Here is a 12,026-nt window from a genome sequence, read left to right as displayed (position 1 = left end):
TTGAAATTGGCTGGACCCTTCTGGATGCTGATTAGATTGATTAGATCTTCAGCATCCTGAATGGATAATCATCCAACGGTTGGGATTTGAAGGTGAGTGTGAGAAGCCAGAAGCCCGTCACTGCATTATCCTCTAAAGCAAGGAACGCAAATGGATGTATCAGCATGGCATCTCGTCCGGGAGAAAGGTCTCACCGGAGGATTCTGGCGGCTCTCTCCCCCTGAGGGCTAAGGAGATAGTGGTGGAGCAGCTGTCGCTGCAGGAATGGCGGCTTTTTCGTTTTTCTCTTCTCTCTTCCATTCCTCTTCTCCTGCAATTTTCATCTCCAATGCTCCAACTAGAAAGACTGACCTCACTGCCTCCAGAACCACCAACTCCTTCATTCTTCACAATCAACGTTTGGTCTCACCTGTATTCTCTGCATTCTTCAACCAAAGTCGCAGGAGCAGCAACGCCAAGCACTCCTCCTCCTTCGACAAGCTCTTGATTACCAGTAGTAATCCTTTTCCTTTCTCGTTTGCCCTGGATTCTTTCCTTATCCTCTGCACTTCTCTCGCTCTCTCTTTCTCTCTCTTTATTGCCGATGTCGATGCGGCATCTGCCTTTGTGATCACCACTCCGCGGAAGTTGCAGACCGATGAACTTTCTACTGTTAAGCTATTTCAGGAGAACACTCCTTCGGTTGTCTACATCACTAACCTCGCTGTCAGGTATTTACTTTCCATTTCCCTCAGCATTTTCAGGAAATTTCAGTTATATCTTTGGCTTCTGGTATTCACATTGCATCTCTTGGGTTTGATTTTATTTATCTCAAGGCAGGATGTCTTCACTTTGGATGTATTGGAGGTGCCGCAAGGCTCTGGTTCTGGATTTGTTTGGGATGAAAACGGACACATTGTTACCAACTATCATGTGATTCGCGGTGCCTCTGATCTCAGGTTCGTTTTCAATCAGGCGGGTCAGTATTATATCTCATTGTTTCTTCTTTATCTGCGTTGCGCGTTGTTCAGTTCTCTATGGTTTGGAAATTCGTTATTTCCGTGATGGTGCTAAACTGACGTTGCTGAGTATGTTGTGCATTCTCAACAGTTTTAATCGATATTTCTTGTTTGATACCATGCAATTATAAGTTGCGGCAATTATAAGTTGCGAAACCAACAACTTTGAGGGGCATCTGGCCATTTTCTTGAGGTTGCCAGGGTTTAGGGACGTAGCCTTCCAATGAAAACCCGTAGAGGTTGACAAGTTGACCTATGCAGAATATGGTGTCAGTATGGTAGGGCTTCTTACAGTTATTTGAGTGTGCAAAATAATACCAATCGAGTGTGTTAGAGCTCTTTTGAATTTACCTTTTAGGGTTTGCAAACCTCTAGTGATCGTTATATCAGTTCACTTGTTTGGACTTAGAAAGACACTGCAGAGAAGAGTATAAGTAAGATATTGTTAGTGCATAAAGAAACATGTATACATAATGACAAATTTATTAAATTGCATTCTCCCAACTTGTATATGAACACAGAGAGCTGCCCCTCGGGAAATGTAGTAGTTGTAAAACCTGAAAAAAAAAATGGTTGATTGGGTTAAAACATGTTAATTTGACAACAGAAAAATCCCCTTGGCTATGTATATTTGGAAATCAGCATAGATGTGGTCCTTCTTTTTCTTTTCTTCTTAAGATCATTCAAGTGCACAAGTTTCTCGCTACTTCTGTGTCCAGGAAAGCCTAAAACCCCTGCTTCTTAGGGGTTCCAAGTTTTTTGGCAGCCAACAGATTGCAAATAGTGACAACCTTCTATTTCAATTATTGGCTTACATATGCATGGAGGACAGAGGACATGTGCCAGAAGAATTTATGCTCCTCATTGCTTGTGGTCTTTCGAAGGAACAATGAACAACACGAACCACGTCAAAGCTTGCGTTATAAGGCCTGAAATTCTTCTTTGTTGACATTCTAGAGTGATGGTTGGGTTGATGAAAGGCATCCAGCTTCAGTTTTCCCTGGCCTTCACAATCTGGTTTTGGATAAAAATTTGATGTTATACAGAAGTATTTGGATAATTATAATGGGAAGATCTGGTGGAACCTGATCTTTTAAAGGAATTTAATGGACTGGCCCATGGAGAACTGTCAAATTCATTGCAAACTATTCAGAGTTTCTTTGGATTCTTTATCTGAGTGCAGATCTTAATGGTCATTTGTTTCTTTATGAAGATTATGGATCCATATCTGATGTCCAGGTATGAACACAGAAAGAGAAAGAGCTTCGTTGTGGATGTTCATAGCCTAGTCTATAGGTTCAGATAGGTGTTTGGGATGTTTCTTTGATAAAACTCTTTTGTCTGCAGGTTTTGCTGAACAAGCATTCCAAGTTAGCTAGGAAATTTTACCCTTTTTTCCTTCTGTGTGGAGATGATGGGGCATCTATTTAGGCATTGCAGTTTTCTTCAGTGGCATATTTCTACTGTCTGGAATTATCTTGGTGTTGAATGGGTTCTTGTTTAAAGTTGATCTATACATCTTGGCCAGTGCTGAACCTACAAGATAGGATTTGATGCTCCATTGTGTTTGTTGTAGATTTGGAAGGGATAGAACAACAACCGAATTGTTGATAAATCACGAAATTGGTGGATATTTGGACAGGACAGGAAAACTAAATGGTTGATAACTCAAGAAATTGCCTAGGTTGATGTTAGTTCTTAAATTACAGTGGTTGGATATGTCATCAGGGAGAGAGTTTTCCCCACCTTATTTTCTCCGTTTTCCCAACACTTTTTTGTACATGTTTATGTAAAGTTTGCTGTTCTTTATTTAGTGCATACTCAATACTCAGTGCCCGAGGCTCCTGCCACTGTGGGGTCCAGGAGGGTCCCATGCATCGCAAAGAGGCCATTTCACAACTGGAACTCAGGAGGAGCCTTATCGTTTTTTATTCATTTTGTTTCTCTATGTATCTTTACATTCTTTCTATTATTTAAAAAAATATATATTTCTTTTTCGTTGCCTCTCAGAAGGAGTGGGAGGGGGAATTTGGAGAATTGGCTGTTAGAATATGCATGTAGGCTATGTTATGGTTTTGTCTTCTTACAGCTATAGAAATTTAGATCTAAATATTCACATTCATACTTTGAATTGCATTTGAATGGAACCATGTGCCATTGTTTTGGTAACTCACTATGTATAGTTCTATGAAACTCCATGCAGCGAAGTCCGTGAATACAAAAGAAGTAAATTATGGGCTTGCAGTGGCCTTAGTATGGGTATGCGAGACCTACACCAACAACCAATAATCTCTCTATTATCTTTTAGAAAGAAGAGTTGAAACCACATTAAGCACAATTTATTGAGGATGTGAGGAATAAACTTTCTGTATCTGCAAGTTTTTATTGGACCTGATGGAAAGTGACAAGTATGAATCATTTCTGTAATATCTAAGCTACTTGCAAGTTTGCAACTCAACTAAACCCTCTCCTAACTAAATGCAGTCAGCTAATGGATCCTGTTTAGCCACTTAACTGTATTTGTAGTGAGATAACTTGGACAACTTGTCAGGGGGAAAAGATATGCCTAATTGCATCTTGATTAAGATTTTGAGATATTTGAAAAGTTAAGTTCCTTCCATGTCTCTTTTGTGAGAATCCCCTGAACATCGAATTTCTCTTGTAATGTTTGCTGTTCATCACTTCTTCGTATATAATATATAGTTATTCTATGGGGACCTTTTCTTCTCATTATTTAAGATTTGCTTATTTGTCTCTTTTTTTTTTCCTTTCTTTCTTTCATGTGCTTGTGTTTCACCTTTTTCTATTTATTTTATTTGGGAATTAATGGTCAAATTAAAATTTTTAACTTGTTTTATGATCTGTTGAAATATGTCAATCATTGGCTGCTCTGTACAGGGTTACTCTTGCTGACCAAACAACTTATGAAGCAAAAGTTATTGGCTTTGACCAAGACAAGGATGTTGCTGTCTTGAGGATTGATGCACCAAAAGATAAACTAAGACCCATACCTGTTGGTGTCTCTGCAGATTTGCTTGTTGGCCAGAAAGTTTATGCTATTGGAAATCCTGTATGTTTTCTGATCCACCTTATTGTTTGTGCCTGGTTGCAGTAACATCTGGTGAAGTAATTGTCCTTAAAAGCAGTCCATTTGCTGACTGATAAAGGTTGGGTCACAGATCAAGTGGCTTCTGTTCATCCGATACATGTCCATAGAATCTTTCTGCTGTAAAAAATAAAAAACTGGATTCTTGAGTAGACCCACCTAGATTAAGGATCAGGTTTATTGTTTGAATACTCAAGTTTAACTATTGTTTCAGATTCACAGGAATGGCCAAAATTGCTGAAAACAGTGCATCCTATCCATCAGTTTTGGTTGGCCTTTATTCCCTCTTCCCCAATTTTTTTTTCTCATAGGGGAGGAGGCCAAGGGACAAACGTCTGAAATGACAAACGTTCACTGAAACAAGATATGTTTGTCTACAATGTAGATTAGACCAAAGTGACTGAAATGAACCAAATTGGCCCAAGTACTTGCTGGTTTGAGTGGTTAATTCTGCATCATGGCTATTCAACGGTCCTGTTCTCCAAGTGAAAGGGATATTCCCGTATTTGATAAGACCCATCTCTCTTCTGCTGACTTTCTCTGAAGCCGTATAAAATGAGGAATAGTGACCAAAATTTTTTTTTGAAAAATGAGCACTTATGCCCCACAGTTTTGTTTTATGAACATAATAAGGCTGGCCAACAACAAAAGAACTATTGTATCAGGTCGTTGGAATTTGGGAGCATTGGTTTTATGGAAACCAGGATGTTTTTGTAAAGTAGCTTTAGGTAGGTATGCTGTCTAAGGTGGGGCAGTTAAACTCTTCTTCGCAGACCCAAGCTCCTACTCACACCCTTGGTGTGGCTCAGTGGCTGCACAATTATCCACAACTCACCCCACAAATATCAGACCACCTTTGCACTCAAAAGTAAAACCATTCTGCCTGACTAATTAACTCCATTTTTTATTGCCCTCTCTCCACTCTCAGTTACCTAGAGGAGCGTGAAACCCCCTTGGTTCCTTCCCCTTCAATGTCCCCAAATGCAGATATATGTTCCTTTTTTGGAAGTTACAGATAATCATTGACTCTGCAGTCTCTTTTTCCTGAAATTATTGACAAGCTCAAAGCATGGTGATCTCATAGAGAGATGTCATCTATGTTTCCAACCTGTTTCTTTCCATAATGGTACTGGTCTTCTTAGCTGCCTCTTGGTATCTTGAGTAGTCAGTCTGTTTATCATGTGTGCAACTTTGGGATGGGTGCGACTTTGAGGTCCAAGGTTCAGGACTTGGTTGAGAGGAGGATGAGAAAGGACTATTTTTGTTTTTTGTTTGTTCTGTACTTGCCATATTCTATACTGTGAATGCATAATTTTTTAGCTTCTGTATCGTTGATAAACCTCAAATAACTGGAATGGACTCTTTTCTGTATGTTTTGCAGTTTGGGCTTGACCATACACTTACAACTGGTGTTATAAGGTATTGGAGGCTTTGTAGTTCATTTTTCAGTTTATGAATACATCATCTCGTTCCACCCACCGCAGCTCCTGTCTCTTGATGCTGAGCAAATTAATATTGTAGAATTCTGTTTTTCTTTCATTTAATATGCTTCCTTGATTAATAATGTCTTTTTGCCCGCCATTAAGTTTGCATGAATTTTTTTGCTGCCTTTTTCTTTTTGGGTTACTAACCGGTGAGGTTTCACAGACACCTTTTTTCGTGCTTAATAGTGGCCTTCGTAGGGAAATAAGTTCTGCTGCCACAGGGCGCCCTATCCAGGATGTTATACAGACTGATGCAGCTATAAACCCTGGTAACAGTGGAGGGCCACTTCTTGATAGTTCTGGAAGCTTAATTGGGATAAATACTGCCATATATTCTCCGTCGGGTGCATCTTCTGGTGTTGGATTTTCAATTCCTGTTGACACTGTGGGTTATATTTTTCTTCTGCTAATTCTTACTTCCTTTCTGTCATAGGAAAAGTATCAGTGTTTTTTCCATAATCTTAATTTGAAGCCTTAAGACACATTATATTAAACTAAAAATAAATAAATAAAAAGTTTTCATTCCTGTAGCTTTATCTAAATCATTTATGTGCTTTCATTCCTTTTCCAGGTCAGTGGCATTGTTGACCAGCTGGTGAAGTTTGGGAAGGTTACTAGACCTATTTTGGGAATCAAATTTGCACCTGATCAGTCTGTGGAACAACTTGGGGTTAGTGGGGTGCTTGTTTTAGATGCACCAGCAAATGGTCCGGCTGGAAAAGCGGTATATTCATTTTTTTTTTGCTGGGTTTATTTTCTTTTTGTGTTATATATTTGGATTTCTACATAGCAGGCCTCCTTTTTTCTGTAAAACTTGGTTATTTATTTCTTTTTTGAGCTTTGAAACTGAGTAGCACAGAAATCATTTGAGCACTATTGCCTCATCTCCATTTTCCAGGGTCTACTTCCAACTAAAAGAGATGCCTACGGCAGACTCATCTTAGGTGACATAATAACGTCTGTGAATGGTAAAAAGGTGACGAATGGGAGTGACTTGTACAGAATCCTTGACCAATGTAAAGTAGGTGATGAGGTATGATGCTCAACTTCAAGTCTGCCATGCACTTATTTCCTTCATACCAAATTAGAGGAAGGATATGGTTTATACTTATGCTTGATCATTGTTCTAGACATTTCCTTGTAATAAATAGTCTTTCCTACTGTAGTATATAAACCAATATATATTTCCCCAGAAGCTTGATTCCTTTAGCATATGAGGTTGGAATTCTGTTGTCACAATTAAAGTAGGGTACAAAGCGATACTAGATTGCCCCTTCATGAAAGCAATCTTAAAAGTTTTTTGAAGCATTTGACTTGCTTAGTACCATTTATCTCCCCCAGGGCTGCTAAGACCACTGATATATTTGTTTTGTATTCTTTTCAGTGTTGAGCTTTGGGAGCCTGAAACCAGGCTCAAAGGGATGTTAAAAATCACTAGGAATGTTGCCTAACAGAATATTTATAAAATTTTGATGAGGCAATTCTTATATATTAACTGCTCTTTTTCTTCTTTTTTTTAATCATTATGACGCCCACAAATTCCTCTTTTGCGAAATTCAGGTGATGGTGGAGGTGTTGCGTGATGATCACATAGAGAAGATACCTGTACTGCTTGAACCGAAGCCTGATGATGTATCATAATATCTGGTAGGGAAATTTAATCATAAGCATTGGGGTTAAAACATATTTACAGGAATACAAATCGAGGGGATGATATCTTGATCATTGGTACTTCTGGCACCCAAGGAGGAGTACATTGGTTGGATTCTCTCACTCAAGACATTCATATTTTAATTTTTAATTGAAAATAAAAAGTGAACCCAGTGCAGAAAGCTTGTTCTTTTCTTTGCATTTTGATATAGATCATCCTTTGTATTTTCAATGTGTTTAATTAGGTGCCGGGTAACCTATCAAAGTGTTGGTTTCTAGGTACCTGAGTGGTTTCGAATGATGGCTATCAAGATCATCTTATCTTTACTGAACAGTTAAGCTGTGATTTATTTTCAGCAAAAAAAGAATGTAGTGATTTATTTGTGCACCATCATCATTCTTATCTCTACGCGTAAAAGTCCAGTTAGCCAATAGTGCCAAACAAAGTCCAAGTAGTGTTCTTCTCAAGGAGAGAAAAATAAAAAATGAAAGTTCAAGGCATGGATATTTGGAAATTATCTTAAGTATTTCAAGTATATGAAGTGATGTGTTGATGTGTCTTTTTTTTTTTTTTTTTTCTCTCTTTCTTTTTCCGGATAATTCCTGCTCTTTTCTTATTTATTAGGTAAATCATTTGCAACTTTCAGTTTTATGCAAATATGACACAATACAGACTAGAAGACCATATGCTTAGTCTTAATTGCGTGATTTGCACCCAAGATCTACAAAACTGGATCCTCTTAGAAAAGGAAAAAATCAGCAGGGAAATGCGCAAGCCTCATTATGTGGGAAGGAAAAATCACATTGATGAGACGACCAGGAGAGAGAGAGAGAGAGAAGTGCATGAGAAGGAAAGGGTGTCTTTTTTATTCACCAATGGTTAAAAGCTTTCACTCATCTGTGGTAATGTAACCATATTCAGTTCAGGCCCATATAACATATTGAAATTTCATTTCCTGGGAATGCAGGCTCTGAACCTGTGGCCAGTTTCACATGTTGGGTGAATCTGAGAGGTCTATTTCACTAAAAAACTTAACCCAGTGAGAATGTTGTTCAGTATTGATTTCAGCAGCTTTGTACACTGACGTATTTAAGAGATGGATGAAATTCGTTATCTTGTGTTGTGGATTCATAGATTGGAAGGACTACTACTACAAGGTCCCAGACATCAAAATTGTTTCAGTGAAGCGCATTTGTCAGAAGAAGTTGTTTTAAATTTTCACAGTACTTTATTTAACTTTACGTAGTCTTTTCACCTTGCCTAGTTGTTCCAACAACCAATGCCGAGAGCAGTAGTATGTCTTTCATGAATCAATGATTCATTCATTGATTGAGCTGTCGGCCCCGTATCTATGCTTTATAAAAGCACTTACACCATCACTTTATATTATATGCGACTACGTACCATGCATACTTCATCTGTCACATTGATTCCCAATATTCTTCTCTTCCTCCTTAAAGTTCCAACTACCACAGGGCGGATCGTCTCCTCCGATGGCGAGCACAACACAGATCTGAGATCTCGACGGCTATTGACTACAAATTACAGGGGCCACAAGATTAGGTGATGAAATTTATTCTTTTTAAATATTTTATTATTTTTTACTTGTGATCCTGTCGAGAGAGATGATACACACTCCAATTACCATGCTTTATTCTAACCCTTCGCCCCCTCCCCCGCTGTTGAACAAAAGTAGACAATGTTTGGTATAGAGAGCTCTATTTATCTAGTTGGGTTTTTTTGTTTTTTCCCCTTTTTTTGAAACATCTATTTGGAGTGTTACATGATATAAGGCAGGGTTTTGTCCCCAGGTCCTAACAAGATTCGAACTCTAACTCTTTAGAGGTTGATACGGAAGTTTCCTACCTGACCGGGTTAGACCCGGCCGGGGCTCCACATACCTTAAGTCGGGATAAGAACCGACTAACTTGATCAAGGTGTAACACACGCTGGACTAATATAGCAACCGTTCTCAATAGAGAAGGTCAACCTAATCACTGATCGAGCGGGACCAACGACATGGAGGCATAATCTCAGGAGAAACAACAACATCCGTTGGGTAGACTTGCCAAATACATAAAAGGTAACACTTACCGTATAAGAAGGACATACCTCTCCGGCATCTAATACATTCTGAGCATAGTCTTATGTAATCCTTGCACGGCACCTTAATCTGTTCACTGTCTGACTTAATCATTGGAGGCGGTTGCCCGGTATTCTAGCCGGCCTGCATCTAATTCTTTTTGCAAGACTAATTGTCTTCAACTTGAAGGGAGGCTTAGTCGGGAGAAACATCAATATAACTGTTACGCATCAAACGTGGTGATTTTTTTTATCAATTGAGCCACCCTTTCGATTGAAATTATTACATATATCAACACGAAGAATCGAACCCTTGCCAACTAAGCCAATCTAGGATGCTAATAGCCAGAGTAATATATTAGGTGTTGAATTGGTTTCAATGTATTAATGGTAAATCCAAAATAATAAAGATAAGAAAAGTTCTTTAATAAGCTCAGTTTTGAACCCCTGGGGCTCAAAATTATATTATCAAATGAAGAGACTTGAGGAATCAGGGAAAACTGATATTTAGTATAGATGAATAAAGATAAAATCCTCTTGTCATGACATTGACAAGTTTAGAGATCACGAGAGAAGAAGATGATGTTTTATACATAGATCCGGAGTTAGTTATGCATAGTATCTAAGATCTTTGAGTACAATCTACAAATTGACAGCTTGATTACAGAACTCCTTCTGAAAATAGTACAAACAGAGCTCTCGTGTCAACATAAAGAAGTTTGGCCGTGGAGAGACAGTGAGAGGGGGGACCAAATTTCAAATGAGATTTGATGGTATTGGTCCCGCATAGTAATAATAAATGAAAGAATGCCACAGATCTACCACACAATACTGATCTTGCATTCATTTCCTCCACCTGGGCTAGCTTATCGTTCTCCATCACCATTTTCTCTCATCATCAAGTCAAATGTAACCCAGAAAAACCCTCTTACCCACCAGTATAACCAGAGATTCGATCAGATTCTATAAAGACACTTATCATACCCTCATTCAAGTTCATAAATCTAGAAATGGAACAGAGGAACTGCTACAAGAAGGGTTTGTGGACAGTGGAGGAAGACAAGATTCTGATAGATTACATTGGAGTACATGGAAAAGGGAGGTGGAATCGCATAGCCAAGGTTACAGGTGAGGCACCATTCTTGAATTTCTGTTCACAGAGGAAGATTTTCAATTTGGGAACATGTGGGTTTTCTTTCTAATGCAATATATATGGTCTGCTGAGATAGGTCTGAATAGGAGTGGAAAGAGTTGCAGGCTCAGATGGATGAATTACCTTAGCCCCACTGTGAAAAAAGGAGGCTTCTCAGAGGAAGAAGATGACCTCATCATCAGACTTCATAATCTGCTTGGAAACAGGTTAATATCGCCATTTTCCTTTTTCCTTCAAATCTAAATTCCTGCAACAATGCTGTGATGAACAGTTTTAGATCCTCAATTTTACATAAAAACTGTGTTTGTTTGGAGGTTTCATGGCCTTTCTCGGTATTCTTCAATGCGTGTGAATGGTTTGATTCTGTTCTGATGATGCATCTTGTTAGGTGGTCACTAATAGCGGGTCGGGTACCGGGTCGAACAGACAACCAGGTGAAGAACCATTGGAACAATTACTTGAGCAAGAAGCTGGGGCTCAAGAAGAAAAACACCAGAATTCAAAACTGCTCAGACAGAGTTTTGTCAAGGGAAGACAGAGAGGAAGTGGAGGCTCTCGGGCACCCATTGGATCAGAGTTTAAAGACCCGGAGCTGTGATGGTAGTGGCAAGGCCCGGAAGGGAGAGATGATCACACTCCAAGGCAATGAGAGTTCTCAGGAGAGTCGTGGCGGGTCGGATATATCACTGGAACCCGAGTCAAGTGATTGTCTTGTCGGCTCCTTCTGGCCGTGCAGTACTGATGTAAACCAGAAGTTTCCAACCTTTTTCGAACTTTTAGGTGGGTATCCATTGGGTATGGGTTGGCCCGAATTGTAACTTAATTTCACACTTGGCTTGGGCTAGACGATTTTCCTATTGACAATTTGACACTCCCTCCCTCAAGTGTCAAACTAATCTTGTTTTCCAATCCCTTTATTGACATGGGCTTTGACCTTAAGAAATAGGCCCACTTTCTCAGCCATCTTTGGGATATGATCACCACTTGCACATGTTGACGATAAGTCTTTGATCCTTGAATCTTTTTCCTTTCAGACCTCACTTGATCAGCCATCCATTTTGACTGTTTCACTTTTTTTCTTTCTTCTTTCTTTTGGTACTCAGTGCTTTTTTTAATACTAGAAATGAAATGCCGTCCGCAAGAGTCAAACTCAAGACCTCTCCACTGAGAAGTATGGATCTTTACCACTCAACTAACCCTGCATTGGCAAAGTTGCACTTATTACTTTATTAGTAGGGGGTGTCAACTTGCAATGTAAACCATTAAAGCCTAACTGAATCGGCTCGTTATAACTTGAAATAGTCTAAATCGAATTTTAATTGGCTGTGTTTGCGCTGAGTTTTGGGCCAGCTCATGTGCGGCCCATTAGCCCGTTAGTTCTCCAAAAATATAGTTTTTGAGATGTTTTAGTGGACTAGTTTCGGTGAATTTTTTATTTTTATTTTTAAATTTTAAATTAATGAAAAGTCTTAGTTTTTTACTTAAGATATAATTTTAAAGATAGAATTTTATATTTAATAAACATCTATAGGTTCAATTTTGAGCTTAAATT

At 38.8% G+C, this 12,026-nt stretch overlaps 2 protein-coding genes across 2 annotated transcripts; both read left to right on the top strand.

Annotated features, from left to right (window-relative positions):
- Positions 1-128: 128 nt before the first annotated feature.
- LOC149020570 (protease Do-like 1, chloroplastic) lies at positions 129-7,749 on the top strand. The gene is made up of 8 exons (XM_089148746.1): positions 129-710; positions 816-938; positions 3,897-4,068; positions 5,486-5,523; positions 5,775-5,973; positions 6,160-6,312; positions 6,487-6,621; positions 7,149-7,749. Exons 1-8 carry the CDS (start codon positions 265-267, stop codon positions 7,227-7,229), a joined length of 1,347 nt encoding a protein of 448 aa, XP_089004872.1. The 5' UTR covers positions 129-264; the 3' UTR covers positions 7,230-7,749.
- Positions 7,750-10,159: 2,410 nt separating this feature from the next.
- Positions 10,160-11,839, top strand: LOC149020569 (transcription factor WER-like). Its single transcript, XM_089148747.1, has 3 exons — positions 10,160-10,449; positions 10,551-10,680; positions 10,863-11,839. Exons 1-3 carry the CDS (start codon positions 10,332-10,334, stop codon positions 11,290-11,292), a joined length of 678 nt encoding a protein of 225 aa, XP_089004873.1. The 5' UTR covers positions 10,160-10,331; the 3' UTR covers positions 11,293-11,839.
- The last annotated feature ends 187 nt before the right edge of the window (positions 11,840-12,026 follow it).

Source organism: Hakea prostrata, chromosome 3, assembly GCF_041222555.1.
Source record: "Hakea prostrata isolate BN-2017 chromosome 3, UWA_Hpros_2, whole genome shotgun sequence".
Classification (NCBI taxonomy): domain Eukaryota; kingdom Viridiplantae; phylum Streptophyta; class Magnoliopsida; order Proteales; family Proteaceae; genus Hakea; species Hakea prostrata.
The sequence above is the reverse complement of the archived record's forward strand: the minus strand, read 5'-3'. Positions and strand labels throughout refer to the sequence as shown.